Raw genomic sequence first — 16,980 nt, forward strand, 5'->3', positions numbered from 1 at the left:
CCGCAGCCCGGCCCCGCTCGCTTCCGGCCCGGGCCCCGCCCTCCGCCGCGACCTCACTTCCGACGCTGGCGGCCGGGAGCGGCACCGCCAGGCCGGGGGAGCCGCTGGGCGCCAGCCGGCCGCGGGCCCCGGGCCACAGCTCCGCAGCGGCGGCTCAGGGGCCCTCGGTTCAGGGAGAGCCGGCCCGCACAGGCGCCCAGCGACGCGCAGAGGCACGAAGCAGCGTTTGGGGAGGAACAAGCTGAAGGCTCGCCGTTAAGCAGGAGGGCGAAGTCGAGACGAGTGGATGGCAACTGGAAAAATAAAGAAAGAAGTTAGTTAGAAATTTTTTTACGATGAGGGTGGTGAAGCACTGGAACAGGTTGCCCAGAGAGGTAGTGGAGGCCCCATCCCTGGCAACATTCAAGGTCAGGTTGGACGGGGCTCTGAGCAACCTGATCTGGTTAAAGCTGTCCCTGCTCACTGCAGGGGGGTTGGGCTAGGTGACCTCTAAAGGTCCCTTCCAACCCAAATTATTCTTTGATTCTATGGAAAAAAAAAAAAAAAAAAAAAAAGAGTCCCAGATGGTGAGCAGGCTGGCCGGCTATCAGAGAGCGAGCGCCCTCTGAAAATTCCGCCAAGACTGGTCTCGCAAGGGAATTCGAGCTTGTCCCGTTTAACCTGCTAGGAGATGTTACCTCGGAAAGAGAGGGGTATTATGAGAAAACACGCTTCGTGGTGGTTTTGAATTCAAGTCATATAATAAGCTAGTAACCCGGTCTTAAGCATTATGAAAATAACTTGGAAGAATCTTTGCATTTCAAAATAAAAACGGTATTACAACTTAATCTAAAAGTCAATGCGGCATCTTTTTAAGAAGCCTCTAGTAGAGCTGCGACTCGCTTGTGGAAGAAAGGCAGGCAGGCAATTTCAAACTTGAAACTTACCTCGCTATCCATGATATTTGAAGAGTAATCCACAATTCCTCTTTAAAAATGCAGAACCTAATTGGGTTACTAACATATAGGAAATGCTATGATACATGTAATCGTTCTAAATACAAAAAAAGTAGAATCTCTGAGGGACCATGTTTAAAACAGATGTTGTATTTCAGTATTTGACTATACTACAGGAAGGTCTATGGGAAAATGAAGTGGCATGAAAGTATCACACATAAAAGTTAGGCTTCACATAAGTATTTTGACACAAATACCGAGTTTCAGTAGGTCGTATGCATACGAAGGGCATTTAAAAAGAAGCCATTTTTAGACTGAAAGTGATGCCTAGCCATTAACCAAATAAAACCATGTTATTTTAAGAGGAACAACAACAACAACAAAAAAAAAAACCCCACACCAAACAAAAAAAAACCCCCACCAAAACCAAAACACCCAAATGTGGACATACAGCTGTAGCAGACTATTCTCTATTTGTATTATTGATATCAGTTTGATGTATGAGGACGTCTATTAACAATACCTTACACTGCTCACACTGCATGACTGTGTACTAATTTGTAAGTCTGCATGTATGACATCCTATGTTCCTACTCAGGAAAATGTACAGAATATGAAGAAGTGTGACCCTGTTGTAATATAGAAGCCAACAGCTCCCAGTTTTAATTGTATCCACTTTCTAAAATACTGCTCCTGCAAGCAGCTATCTAGCAAGTCTGTTTAGTAAAAGCATGAAAGGTCTAATGCTTCCCACTCAGTAATAGGAAAGTATTAGTAGTAAGAAACAGGAATTCAGTAAGAAACTAAACTGTGTGGGGCCTTCCCCCTGCCCACATTTAGAGCCACAATCATCTAAGCTAGATGGTTATTTTTAGTGCAGGCTCTGGTTTAAAGATGAGGAAGGAAACGCCTAAAATCATAAAGACCAAATCAGTATGTGAACATGTTAAATATTCTAAGAAGAAAAAAAGTCTCTTACCAAATTAATAATAATATAAAAATATATAATTCTTAGTAATAGATCTTACTTGTTCATGGTTTCCCATTTCTTTTCAGTGCATGCTAATGAAAACAATGATACTTTGTATTTTGTACTCACATATTCCGAGTAACACTGAATGGCGGTTACGCAGTTGTAAAAATATCCCCCCCCCCCATGCACTATGTGTAACTTTTGAAGTACCTTTCCATCACAGCATGGATCGTATTATGGCATGCTGCACTGAACACCCAGTGGCAACACACACTTTGCTAATTGATCTCATTTTCAGTGTACTCTTATCTGTGCATTCACTAACATAACACACATAGTGTATTAAATTGCATATTCAGACAGTAAAGTGTGTAATGTTGGCAAAAAATGCTTTTTCTACCCCAAATTTTCCAAGTTTATCTTGAAATAATTCTGCTACTGTGTGTTGAAAGAAAAAGTTAACAAAGGAAAGTTACTTTCTATATTAAGAACCTCTCAGCAGTACGTAATTTGTGTTATACCCCCCAGCATCACAGACACAAAATATAGTTATCACTGAGAAGTAGTAACACTAATTTGAGTAAGAGGTAAACACTAGAAGTGACTTTATAAAGCAACATTTTGCCTTCTGAAAGAGGAAAATTGAAGTATATGCATAAGCCAAGCCAGAGAAGCTATAGTGAACATTCCTTCCTCCTTCCACTACTGAAGAAAACCTCAACTTCTACAAAATTAATCCTTTCAATATGTCACAACTGCTTCTAAATACTTATTTACCTGGATGTTTAACACTCCAGCTTATATTTTAGATGTCTTCCTTACCCAGATGCCTTCAGTCTCCTTAGGAAAGGAAGAGTACAAACTTAGTCCGATGCATAAATAATATAATAGATGAATATACAGCTTTAGTGTAGGGTAGAAGAAAATAAGCTCAAGTTTCACAACTTGAGCTTTCACCAAAGAATCTCAACAAGAACGTTAGGCAATCCATCACACAGTGGCATTACAATGCATTTGTCTTGTTTAACTACTGCTACTGACAGAGAGAGAATGCCATATTAGCAGGACAAAAAGCACTCATGAAATTCACTCTCCCTCTTCTCTGTATTTACTACAAACAGAGCAAGTTTTGAATTTATTTAGAGTTTGGGGAAATTTGGTAAATGTTGATGCAAAACTGAGAGGAACGGAGAAGTAATTTCTTAGGGTAACATCAAGTTGCAGCAAAAAAAAAAGAGGAAGGTTGCAGCATGTAAGTAACAAAACATTCTTATGCAAACTCAAGCACAACATAAAATTAACATCTGAGCATTACACTTCAAGTTAAAAAAGAACATTTTGTGGTGTGTAGTATTACAGGGATGAGAAAGAACGTATGGGATCACATCTGCATTTGCAGGCTTCTAGTCACCTGACATAAAGCAGGAGGTAGTTTTAAAAAACCCACCCCTAGTTTGTGAACACTTGTTGATTCAGAAAGCAGTGTTAAATATAATTGCATGCTGCACAAGACTCCAAAAGAATGTCAGCCCTTAAATCAAATATATACATTTTTAATATCTGAAATATTTACATGGTGGAACCTTTACACGATCCCGTTTGTTAAGAACAGTGTTTTCAAGTGTCCTCTCCAGATACAAAGAACTAGTAACTCGAGGTCATAGTTATGTTTTCTGAACAGGTCAACGGGTATCCTTCAGTTAAATACAATATAGAGATACTGGAACACTTTTACTTAATTTGTTTGCTATTAAGAATTGTGTTTAAAAATTAAAAATGTTTTTGAGACAGTTTGCTCCCTGGAACACAGTCCTCCTGCAATCAGAACAGCTCATAGCACATTATCGATTTCTCTTCTTACCCAGGTATGAGATAAAAAATGCAGTTTACAGTACATCTCATCATTTATACCATATCAGCCTATTTATAAAAAAACCATACAAACAAGGCGGGAAAATATCACCCTCTTTTTGTGGACAACAGACAGCTTACAGTAGAACACAAAAGTTGGGTCTAGTTTAACAGTATGGATAAAAACAAGACTTTGGCTTTGTTTGAAAACTTATGATTTAGTTTTTGTCAACTGCTATGGTCAGTTACATCCAAACAGGTGTTTATTTTTTCTAAATACTAAAAAAAGTTTTTAAAAATAACTTCATTTAAAAAAAATCCTTCTGGTTATTTTGGAGACAGCAGGGATAATAGGGAAGGGCTAAAATGAAATTCAGCAGAACATATCCTAGGTTTTTAAAAAAACCAAAACAAAACCAAACATTAAATAGCACTTACTGATTTGAGGTCCTGCTCTTGTTTTAACTGAGCAAAGAATAAAAAACTTCCTGCAGTTTGCACTTTGTAGGAAAGAAGCAGGGCATCTGCAGGAGATTAAGTTCCCAGCTTCATTAGTAATTCCTAAATGGGCAACAAAGTACCAAGACTACTGCCGGCTCACATCAGAATGACAAGTCTCCTTTTCTAGAGTCAGATGAGGGGACCAAATGAACACACAAAGCTGTTCTGTGAAAGCAGCTCCAGCCACTTACTTGTAAATTGTATTCTGATCATTCCTTAAATTAAAAGAGAGAATGCAAAAAAAAAAAAAAAAAAGCATTGATAAATTTGCAGTAAAATCATGTCTTCATCTGTAACTGATATAGTTCCACACTAAGTGCAAATGTTTTGCAAAACAGAGGCTTTTTTTTTTTTCTTAATATTTACAAGAATCAGAGTAACATAACAAAATTACCAGAGAGCATGTACAGTAGCTGCAGCTTGTAAAACATACCGGTAATTGTACCTTGTGAATTATAAAGAGAACCAATGCAGGATTCAGATAACTAACCGAGAAGGGTAAAGGGGGCCTCAGAGCAGAGGACAAAAAAATTCACATTTTCTACATAAAAAAATACAGGTCTCAAGTCTCTGAGAACAGAGAAAATTCAAAGTCTTTGAATGATGGGAAAATAAAAAGCCCAAAATAGAAATGGAACCCTAGAAGCAAGGAGAGTGCTTTATTTCACTAGACCAATCTTCTTTGCTTCTGTCTCGTATATCAACAACCTCCACATTTTGACTATGAAAACTTCAGCTTCTTCATCTAGTACCTGTAGGAAACAAACATAAGACATTTTATAGATTATTTTTTAGGTTAGGCATTCAGTTATGAAGACTAATTCTAGACACATCAGAACTACAAAGTGGAGGTAGTGTAATCCAAGCTAAGCCTTTGAGTGAGGCACTGGATAAAACTTCAGTGAATTTGCCTGTCCTGCACTTATCACCTGACTTGACTAGGCTCTAATGATATACTTGTATAATGCAGCTGTTCAGCACTAAGAGATTGAAGTACCAGTATCCTAGTCTCCAAAAGTGGCTTGGGAAGAATGTAAGAACAGGACATACACATGTGGTATTTTCCCTTAATTCTCTCCTAGTCTCTGCTCATTTTCAGCTTGGAACTTCCTTGGATATTTATTAAGTAATCCCTCAATTGATTTCTCTTCCTTGAACTCATTATCCAGGCTTTTCTTGAATCCATGCAAACTTTTAGCATGTACAACATCTCTCAGGAAGTTCCCCATGTCACCTACTAGCCACACCAAGAACAACCTACTAACTTCTGCTATGAATCTGGCTCCTACCAACTTTGCCTCCAAGTTTCCTTATTGGTAGAGAGTGAATGATGAGTTTTTATTCACCTTTCGGTGTATGAAAACATGGTGAAACAGTAGCATTATTTCATAAAGTTTCTCTCTTCCAACACCAGGCAAAAAAGAGCTTTTACCATTCTAGAGAAAAAACACCTTTTGCTCATTAATTAGGAACAGAACTACTAAACCACTAATTATAAAAATCTAATTACAAGAATGAGAATGAACAAAAGTTTGTATTTCTGATATAGTTCTGTTATTGTGGAGTCTTACCGCTACTGTTAGGGATAGAATCTTTGTTCCATGTTTCTGAACACTGAGAAATTCTGAACAGGGATCAGTAATTTCTACCTAGATGCTGTTAACTGCAAAATCATGCCTGTGCTAGCATGATCTGTTTAATCAAAACAGCTTTCATATCTAATGCAATTTTTCTATGCATGCTCTATGAACACCAAATATTTCTGTTATGGACTCCTACTATTTTGCACAATTGACTGTTAGCTTCAGTATAATGTAAAAGGTATATCAGTTACACGATTTCTGCTTACCATGGCAACATCATCCAGTATGCTCTGTGGTGAGCTGTGAGCCATAACCTGGAAGAAACAAATGTTTTCAGACTGAAAACTCAAGAGTAAACAATATAAACATCTTTAGACAAGACCCACTTCTCAAGGATTTTGAATGCTTTGTACATGCAAAAAGTATTTCCAGTTCATTAGTTCCCAGTATGAGCCAGGGCAAAACTTAGTACTAAACTACATCAGATTCCATCATAGTTGAGTGCTCATTTATGGCTAGTTACTAAGGAACAAGTTCCAGGAAGCTCCAGAGATTCAACAGGTCCTGTATTTGCTGGCTATTCTTGCATCTCCAATTAAGCTCTCCTAATTTAAGGAATAAGCTCCCCTTCCTTCAACAATGAATTCCTAACAGAAGACAAAGGCAAAATTCTCCTTGTATCACTCTTCATAACTGAATTTTCCATCTGCCTGTTTAATTTTTTTTTTTCCCCAGAACCAAGTTGTCTTTCAATACTAGAAAATGGCATTTACTTTTTTTACATACATAATTTAAGCTTAGCAAATATTCAACTTCTGCTTTTCACTTTCTACTAACCACCTGTGCCACAAGACTATCACTTGCTTTGCCTCTCAGGCAGTAGCCCTAAAAGATAAACTGAGACAAGCCATTATGAATGCGAGTACCATGAAAGCTGAAAAGCGTTTTTGAAATTCCTTACTAGAAGGCATAGAGTTGTTGTGACAGATTTAAAGGCAAGTTATTAGAATTTAGTTTGTAATTTGATGGAAGAAGCTACACAGAGTCTATTCTGAATAAACAAGTCATGCAATGGCTAAAATGTATAGCAGAATGATTTCTAATGCTAACTCTAAAACCTTTGTATTTGCTTACTACTAAAGCAACAACAGCATCTAAAAAGCTTTTTAAGAAGTTGATCTAATTAATAATAATAAAAAAAGGTATGGAAAATCAAGCTACTTTTTTTCTCCCCCCCTGAATTCACACAAATCCTATTTTTAAGTTAAAAATGTTAATGGTCAATGAGATATTAACCTGAAATTTAATGATAAAGCTATCAGTTAAAACAGCTGCTCTCGTCAACGGCTCATTTCTTCAATCCAGTTCCGTATGTTTATCTAACAGGTAACAGAGAGCATCTAGCATGTACATATTGTGCATAAGCATTAAAGGAGGTAACTTGTAAAACATTAAGGTATGTACTGATTCCAAGTACGCTAGCTGCCTCTGCTGACCAATATCACAGATTATAGAGAAGCTAAGAACAGACTGCCTTCAAATACAGATACTGCAGTCATTGCTGCAGCTTAAATAGGGAGCAAAACCCAGACTTCACAAAGGAAGTGGAAGATATTAACCTTAGAACAAACAAAGTCAACTAGCGTGGCTTCTTCTTCTCCAATATATTCTATTATTTTCTTGTTGATCCACGGTCTAATTCGACGTTCCATTAGTGTCTGGAAAAAGGAAAAAAAACAACATCACAAACCATAATTTCTATAAACTTTACTGTCTTGAAACAATACTGCCAGATAGGCAGCTAGAAGATCCAAACAACTATTTAGCAAAAGACACATTTTGCTATCAATGAGATAACCCTTAGTGATTTGGCATCTACAAGTATTTCTGACAGCCAAACATGTTTTTACAAGACCTTTTTTCTCCCTTCCATAAAACTGCTAGACAATTTGAAGGAACAATTCAGGAGACCAAACAAAAAAAAGCAGGCATACTTCAGAGTAAGTATTATATATGGACAAGAAATACAGTACTCAAGTTTGGTTCCATTTGATAATGATGCTCCAATCCACTGGGGTCCCAGGAACACTGATTTTCTACTCACTTCCAAGGTTTGTTTGGAAAACTTATGCTTTTTTGTGAATGGTTAAAAGAAATCAACTTACTGAATCCACAATTGACCAGTCAAGAGGATAAGCAAAGAGCTCTGGTTTTGCTGTGGGAATCTTCTCAATGAGACTCTTAATATGTTTGCGTTTTTCTTCTGTATTGACACTTCCTTTGATATTGCTTTTATCTTCTTCCCCATAATCCAGGGGGACAAGTTTCCTTTTCCGAGGCACATCATCACTGTCTTCATCATCAAATTTATTGAAAACACTATCCACAGCAAGCTTCTTCCTTTTTACAGCATTAGGCTGATTAGGACTATTGCAGGCACCTACCACCCAAAAGACAGAATAACATTCATCAACTGCAAGTGAAGCTAGTTTGCTCTTCACACATTTCTTGAGGAATGTAAGTTTATATGTTATATAAATGTCTGTGAATGTCTAACATCAGTGTTTTAATCTCTTAAACTCTGTTATAAAAATGGCAAGAGGTAAAAATTTCAAACTGAGTTTGTTCAAGATTTTTGAAAAATAGGGTCATCTTTCTCTGCCCTGAAACCAATTAGCACCTTCACTGAGGGAGGACTAGCATGAGTTCAAACCTTAGCAGAGGCAGAGCACAGAAATGAAAGGCTGCAATTGAATTCTAGCTGTGGGAAAAGTGTTTATCAGTTAGCCTAATACCATACAGCCTCTCCTCATTCAAGATCTAACAGTGTGAGTTCAAACTGCAGCCCCAGTATAATTTAATCAAAATAATAAATAATAAATATACAAACCTTCAGGAATACAAATTATCCTTAGTTCTGCTGCTCAGAATAAAATTTTTTTAAAAACACCAGGAAATTGCTGAAGTACTAAGGAACTCTACACTCATGTTCAACTAGCAACTGTCATCAATTCATTGTGCTACTTTAAGAGGAAGGAAAAATAATCTAATTTTCAGTTTTCTTCTTTTAAAAGGGTCTTTGTGAATAAACATAAGTAGTATCTAGGGCTTAAATCTAACATATACTTACATCAATGAAAAGTAGCAATGAGTTTTAAAAGAGGTATTTAGAGATCCATTAAGCTGAAAAAGCACATGGAAATAACTAATCCCAGCTTAGAGCATTCCTAAAAAAATTAAGCCTTGAGTATGCCAAAACTTCCCTCCCTTTTTCCCATCCAGATTTTGGAAGAAGAGAGATCTATAAAAGATATCTTCTGGATAGAAGAAATCAAGCACAGCATCTGGATAACAAGAACTTGATATAAATATGTTAAAACATACAATATATTTGGAAAACTGTGTGGCTGCTCAGCTTGGCATTTTTTTTCACTCTGATCCCATATGGAATATTAAAATAAAATGTAAACTTGCCCAATTTGAGGCTAAGTCCTATTTTGGGCCGATGCTCCTCCGGCTGCTGTTGATCAGGTGAATTTTCATGAGGGATAATAATGCCACAGGGAGATTCATCACCAGGTGTGTTAGGGGTTGCATTTCCACTAGCAGAAGAAACAGATGGGGCAGAACTGATGGGTCGTAAAGTTGGTTTAAGGCAGGGCTTTTGTTCAGGCTCCTCCTCCTCTTCCTCTGGTTCTTCTCTTTTTTCCTCTTTTTCTGCCTTTTCTTCCTCTTCCTCCTCAGACTCTGGCTCTTGTTTTATTTGTGGCTGCCTACGCCGCTCAGCCTCCTGCTCCATCTATAATGAAACAGACAATTAGCAAAAATAAGCTCTCTCAAAACCAGCACTGTTTGAAAAGAATCTTTTTTAAAGAAGTCTGTTAGTCATGAACAAATACATGCAACTACTGCCATTATAATCAGAAATACTGATTAATACAAATTTGTTTTCGAACTCCATCCAGACACAGATCTGGAAAGTTATTTTTTGTTTCCAGTGTTCTTACGGCTTATGTGGACTTCTCTTTATGAAAAAGTGAACAGAGAAAATACTAAGTATCAGATCTCTTACACCATTTTGCTCAATACCACAAGAGTACCAAGGGCTCTTTTTTTTTCCTGTCAGACCAACAGCTACTTACCCTCTGGAGTTCTGCATCTGGATCTGGGTGTCCTTCTGCCAGAAGGCGCTGCCTAATTTCTTCTAATTCTTCCTTTTCCCTTTTCCTATCCCGTTCATCAGCTTCCATCTCTTTCTCCCTGTCTCGTAGCCTCTTCTGAAGAGCACTACCCCTACAAAAGATATGGATTTTGTACTTCAAAGAACATTCCAATTACAACCTTGTATCGCAATACAAGAAATACGTGATACAGATGTATCTTCCACTAAATGAAAAGATGATTCATAAGAGCATCTGGTGTCCTCTATTTTTGTAACAGAGGAATCTAAGATACCAGTTCCCTACATTACTATACAGAATTTACCCCATCACATTAAGCAGATGTAGAGAATGTGACTGCCAATCTTCTTAGAAAAAGGATCAAATTATTTTATAGGTTTTTAGTTGACAAGAACCAGTTCTGCTGAATTACTTTGATGCAAATTTTTTTTAGTCTCATGCCAAAGGATCTTCCCCATCCTTTACAGAGTTAACGAGCTTGTTCTTCGTACAATTTACAGCTTCCTTGTAGTGAAATTTTTTAGAGGCTTGCTTGATCCCTTCTCTCTGACCCCACCACCTTATTGTGGCATTACACTGACCTCTGCTGTGCCTCCCCCACAAGTTAAGTGATAGGAAGGAGCAACTACTCCCAAGCATTAACAAGTAAGGAGTTTCCCTTTTCCCTCTGGTACTTATCAAATGACACTGAAATAATTTAGATAATTATATTACCCTTACATCGCCACATAATCACTCAAATATAAACTCCATAAGCCTCTGCCAACAAACCCTACAATTGTGTTAAAATGAACAGTGAAGATTTTATTGTTAGGAATCAATACAAAGACATACCTGTAGTATTTTGGATCATCTCTGTCATCATCATAATCTTCTAAGAATTCTTTTAACCGTTTGGCTTCTTTTGCCTGCAAGAAATTGAAACCAAAGTTATTGGTTAACTAATTGAAAGTAATGTTATAAAATTTCTCGTTTTCTTTCCAAGAGTTTAAAATTTAGTAATATTATTAGTAAGTTAATTTAATATCTACAATGCTTCAAACTAAAAATACAGAGTTTTCCAGACAGAAAATAGAAAGGTTTTGGAATTGGAGCCTCTTCCAGGGATCTGTCAACTTGCTATCACATGTCCAACAGCAGATAGCACATCCATTAGGTCCACTGGGATCTTGTCTCTGATTTGCAGGCTACTGTTCTGTTATTAGCATTTCAAAGTGCTTTTAAATATACCCCCCCTTTTTTTTTACCTCACGAAAGAAGAGGATCAAAGTTCCTGTTCCTCAAATCTGTAAGTCTGGTATTTGATATTTTAACGTGGCAGCTTAAGTGTATTTTGTCAGTACTGTTTAGTTTCAAGAGCTGTGCTTTTTAAAAAGTATTTAGTTATGCACAGAAACAAATCTAATAGATACTTCTACAATAAGCACTCTCCTGCTGTGTTACTAATCCAAACCATGTGGCACTGTATTAATGCACAGACCTAAAACTGAAAGGGGCGAAGGGGATATTTTCCCCCGCCTCTGATAAAACGAAAAAGAAAAAAAAAAAATCAGTTTTTTAAGGAGAATATAAATTAGGACATTCTAACCTGTATCTAAGCAATATCTTTAAACCAACAGTAAGGTATTCTATGCTAATGACTTCAAGAAACAAATTACGATTATGGTTGTCAATTCAGGACAAAATTTAACACTGCTCTTTACAACTGCCATCCATAGCCAGTATCCAGGAGGATCATGAACAGAAAATATCCTTGAGTCATTCTCAAACATTTTTTTTCCCCTCTCAAACATTTAGGGAGGGAAATTAGATTCCACATAAAACAATGTATTTTCCGATTTTCTTTTTTTTTCCCTGTGTCTCTGCATATTTTGCTTTGAAGCAATTCCCAATCCATCTTCTACCTGGAACTCTCTCATATCTTCTCTCCTTCTCTGGGAGATTTATGAAGTGAAGTAACACCACCACAATTTAAAATAACTTCTTTACACTTTAGCACAACACTATGAGATTACAGAAGTATCTATCTTCCAAAGGTGTCTTTTCAGACAAAACTTCCAAGCATTACATTGAAAACTGTGGTAATTTCACAACTAATGAACTAAAGACAGAAATTTACAAAGTGCTTAGATATATTACAGAATATTGTATCATATATTATAGAAAGTTCAGGCACATGAGCAGGTTGGAAGTAAAAAGACTGGTCTAGTTCCACCGGCATGATGTAGAATATATAGTAGGTTTTGCTACAAATCTGACACAAATACAGGTTACAGATGTAATAGTGTCTGATGATCAAACCACAGTATTTTGCAGCTGCCTACTTCTCATTCTTTTGCCTTCACAAGACCAAGCCTTTGTTTTCCAGACTCTCAGTAGTACTTTCATTTATTAGATATCCTCTGTTTCAAGCCTATTAACTTTTTTTTTTTAATAAAAACATACATGGTGCTTATACAAAATAAGAGTTCTATCACTATCCATAAAGGTAGCAGTAGAATGTTCCATTCTAAATGGGACACAAAGAATGAGGTGGAAAAGTTACAAGTAAAACTATAAGCCTTACCATTTCCCTTCTTCTTTCTTCTTCCCTTTCAGCCTCTTTTTCATATTCTCGACTTTTCTTCCGTTCTCTGATTTCCCAGTTTTTAAGACGCTGTAACAGAAGAAAAACCACACACACTCATCTCAAGAACGTTATGAACAGTGGTACTACTTTGAAGTTGGTTTGGATTATTGTTCAAAACCAACTGCATTAAAACTAAGCAAATTATTTATTTATAATTTAAAACGCTGGAATAAGAAGTCCAAAGTTGCTCTGACAGTGACTTACATACTCTGCCCCAATTCATGTAGTCAAAGGATTAAAAATGTATTTAGGAAAAGGAGAGGGAGAAGGAGTGACATATTTTATAGTAGAAGACTTATTATAACACCTGAGAAACAAGTTTTTCCTTAAAGGAACCTTAAAAATCCCAACCTACCTCCTGATATGCAGCTTCTTTTTCCCGCAGTTTCCTCTCTAGTTTTCGGCGTTCGTAGGCATCTTCTTCATCTTCTTCTCGGTCTCTCTTCTTATCCTTCTCCCGTTCTCGTTCCCGCTCGCGTTCCCTTTCCCGTTCCCGCTCTCGTTCTCTTTCCCTCTCTCGTTCCCGTTCTCTTTCTCGTTCCCGTTCTCTTTCCCTGTCTCTGCTTTTTTCTCTGAAGGAAAAAGTCCAAAGTTAAGTATAGAGCCTTCCTCTCCATTCTATCAAATGATTTAACTTCAAATGCGTAATGCACTGTAACATCTTGCAAGTTATTCTTCTTCTGCAATTGTACAAGATGATTAGCTGATATAACAATGGGCATAAATCAATACTTCTAATATATTCAAAAACCCATTTATGTAAAAGTAGTTCTTTGAGCACTAACCATTAAATAGTGGTATTTACTGAAACTAAGCATGAGCACATGGCAATTCTTACCAAACTGTGTTAGTAGTTCTCGATAAATAAGTGACAACTACAAACCCCACAAATAAAGGGTATGCTTAATAAATTCTTCACGTTTACATGGCTTACAGACAACTTGAACCCTACCGACAAGATGATTTAAAGTGAAACAACTATTCTTTCTATGGTGAAGAGGGAAAACGCAACATCTAGAGCCTGACATAGTCACAGTTTAAGACTGAAAGAGGAAACCCCTTGCTTTTATTGCAAAAAACCCTCAAAACCAAAACAAAAAAAAACCAACCAAAAAACCAAAATAAACCCCACATAACAAAGGAAAAGGTAAAACCTACTTAATCTAAGATACTGCAGACATAAAAGAACCTCAAGTAGGAATAAAGCTACCCATGAAAAAGTAAGAGAGATTTGAGATAAAACCAGTATGCTCAAGTCATGGCTGGGTGGCTGCTTACTGCATATCGCAGTCTTTATATTCCTGTGCTGTGGAGGGACTCAAATACTCTTCCAATTTCTGTAAATACAACATTTCCTAAAATTTTGATTTCCTGTTTTTATTCTGATCTTCCAAAAGGACCATTCTGTTTTGAATGGCAGCTGACCTGCTGAACTATACACACTTAGTAAACAGCACCAGGAAAAACTGAAATAAATAGCAACTCAAGAGCATTTACCTTGATCTGCTCCGATCCTTGTTGCGATCTGAACTCCTTTCACGATCTCTGTCACGATCTCGGTCTCGTTCGCGGTCTCTGTCTCGGTCCTTGGTTCGGTCACGATCCCTATCTCGCTCTCGTTCACGCTCCCGTTCCTTCTCCTTCTCTCGTTCACGCTCCCTCTCTCTTTCACGCTCCCTCCTTTCTCGTTCACGCTCCCGTTCCCTTTCTCTTTCTCTGCGTTCTTTTTCAATTTCCTGTCTTTCTTTCTCCTTTTTGCCTTTTTCCTCCTCCAGTTTCTAAAAACCAACAAGAGAACTTTCATAGTTAATTCTGTAGTTATAGGAACTGGATATTCCCGGCGCAACACACAAGGCTGGTAATGGAAATACCAAAACCGCCACTGACTTTAAAATAGGGTTTGGTGGGTATTTTTTGGAACTCATAAGTATGAAATCAAAATGCAGCAATCACAAGACTAAGCTTCGTGCAAAAGCATAGATCTACACAGACCAGCAATCTCCAACCTTAGCAGAGTAGGGCTGGCCTCGTATTATAAGCTGACTAAACTGCACATACACAGTGCACTGCCAGTCATGATTCAGGTGGGCCACAAATTCCATTGGCCCTACAAGCCACTTGGGTATAAGCAAAGTGAACTTCTAGCTGATAAAATTAATTCTGTTCAACTAGGAAAATATATTTCAGTGGAATGCTTACTGGGGCAGTGAGTTGTTTCCCAAAAAGTCTTGGCAGACCAAAACTGTCCTATATGAAAACTTGGGTAAAGAAATTTATCCACTTACACGTGGTACATGTGGTTAAACAGTGAAGAGAGCTGCAACCTTTCCCCTTTTCCCTCCCTAAAAAAGTTCTAACAGTTCATTGGTAAGAACTGGACTCTGCAGAATGGAATCCTTAACTTCCACCACTGCAAGATGGAGACAGTTAAAAAAAAGGTTGGAAATAGCTCTTTTCAAACACAGAAACTAAAGGGTTACCTGCTACAGTTTTACTAAAAATTGTACAAAATTGCCACTTTTTTTTTTTTCAATTAGAAACAGTTCCTATAACCAGAATTCCTATAAGACAATAGAAAATACATCAACAGAATGATAGATAAATCCATCCTTGGAAGCAATTGTTATGTGTTAACTTACAGATGCTGTGCTAGGACATGGACCGCCAACACTGGATTAACCTTGCCTATAAGCTATGTTTCTGGGAGGAAGAGCAAGTACACGGTTCACAAATATACCAAATAACAACCAAATATACCAAATTTCAACCTGATGGATGCCAGAATACCACTTTTTTGAAACAAATATTGAGCAGAATAAACAAGTTTATCCCCTTTGGCTCCACATTTACCATCACTGAAATGAAATTAAAAACTGGAACAATGAAACAGCATTTTCTCTGTGTTTTTTTTTTCTTTTCTTTTAAACAAAGCATTTAAGACAACTTTAAAAAGCAATCTTACCTGGTAAGTGTTCTTCTGCCATAGGCACAGGGACCAGAGAACCGACAAAGGATTACAGAAATAAAGCTAATTCACTAGTGATTAATGTATCCAGTAAAACTATGCTGCATTGATAGCACAATACAGGCAAACCAATGTTGGATACATTGAAATCACAAAAGGAAAAAGGGACTAAAAATGGTAGGAATTGGTAGAAAACTGATATGAGAAACCAAAAACTTAGATTCTACAATACACACTGGGCTGAAAACCAGTTTCTAAAGGATTGTATTTTACAGGAGCTTTAAAGTGTTAAACCTCAGTACGGTCAGATGTTAAACTAGGTTGTCAACCTTTAAAAATCCAACTTACCTCAAATTTCATATACTTTTAAAGAAAAGTTTACATACTGAAGTGGTTGATACTTACAAGTTATCTTAGATGTTCCAATAGAAATTTCTTTGCTTGAACTCCTGCTTTTTTGCCACTCTCAAAAACTTTGTTCATGATGAAATTTCTCAAGAGAGTGGGTTTTTTTGTTTGTTTGTTTTTTGTATTATAGTCACACAAGTGTAAATATACACACACACAAGTCTTGGTGTATTAAAATCCACTTTGTAGGTCCGCTTTCTTAAAATCCAATTGAAAAAATAAATTGGTCTATTGTGTAATGAAAATCTGACCTCAACAACTTCTATCAGCCTAAATAAGAGGATCTGAAAGGGTAATGGGATGGGAACGGTATCAGATAAATTGAAGTAATGAACAGAAATGAACAGGTAGAAGAATTTAAAATCTTACCTTGAGCTCTCTTCAGACTCGTCCGTGCTGTAAATGGACGCCCCCTGCAATGCTGATACCCTGACAGTCTGTGGTTATTGTTTTATAAAACTCATACCAAAAACATGCAAAGGTTCACTGTGCTCACTAGCCAGCTGCTAAAGATTCAACAGCCCCTTTTAAACGTATCCAATATACACAATGACTACTTTCAGTTGATTTTTAATGTTAAGAAACCCAAAATAGCCCCCCCAATAATACAGATTAAAGGCAGTAAAATGCCCAACAGCTTCTGAAACAATGAAGCATGGTTTTTGTTTTGTTGGTTTGGTTTTTTTTTAAACTTATTACTTGTTTGCATCTTAGTACCAGTGATGACTTGGGGCTTGGAATTGAACACAATTCTACTGAAGTCTCACCACTGACCAGTTTCACGTTCAATTGCTGAGCTTCTCCAGATGATTTCTTCTAGAATTTTTCCCCAGGGTTTTATCACCGACAACTTCAGTCACAGAAAAACTGAGTATGTGTACATACAACAATGTGTAGTCACTTGTGTTTACATTGATACAGTTGCGTGAAGACATGGTACCATCCCCAGTGACT

At 37.2% G+C, this 16,980-nt stretch overlaps 1 protein-coding gene across 4 annotated transcripts in view; it reads right to left on the minus strand.

Moving 5' to 3' along the window:
• Positions 1 to 2,721: 2,721 nt before the first annotated feature.
• RBM25 (RNA binding motif protein 25) overlaps positions 2,722 to 16,980 on the minus strand; it is a 35,086-nt gene continuing 20,827 nt past the window's right edge. For 2 of the 4 annotated variants that reach the window (XM_075712098.1, XM_075712096.1), the window contains 10 exons: positions 14,151 to 14,431; positions 13,009 to 13,225; positions 12,591 to 12,680; positions 10,859 to 10,932; positions 9,986 to 10,136; positions 9,318 to 9,642; positions 8,009 to 8,283; positions 7,463 to 7,561; positions 6,110 to 6,157; positions 3,356 to 5,012 (listed from right to left, as the gene is read on the minus strand). In XM_075712098.1, coding sequence (XP_075568213.1) covers positions 4,920 to 5,012; positions 6,110 to 6,157; positions 7,463 to 7,561; positions 8,009 to 8,283; positions 9,318 to 9,642; positions 9,986 to 10,136; positions 10,859 to 10,932; positions 12,591 to 12,680; positions 13,009 to 13,225; positions 14,151 to 14,431 — 1,653 coding nt within the window. In that variant the 3' untranslated portion in view covers positions 3,356 to 4,919. Of the gene's footprint in view, positions 2,749 to 3,355; positions 5,013 to 6,109; positions 6,158 to 7,462; positions 7,562 to 8,008; positions 8,284 to 9,317; positions 9,643 to 9,985; positions 10,137 to 10,858; positions 10,933 to 12,590; positions 12,681 to 13,008; positions 13,226 to 14,150; positions 14,432 to 16,980 lie in introns of those variants that run through there. The other 2 variants (XR_012831118.1, XM_075712097.1) reach the window with 2 other exon arrangements.

The sequence above is a fragment of the Pelecanus crispus genome, chromosome 6 (assembly GCF_030463565.1).
Source record: "Pelecanus crispus isolate bPelCri1 chromosome 6, bPelCri1.pri, whole genome shotgun sequence".
NCBI lineage: Eukaryota > Metazoa > Chordata > Aves > Pelecaniformes > Pelecanidae > Pelecanus > Pelecanus crispus.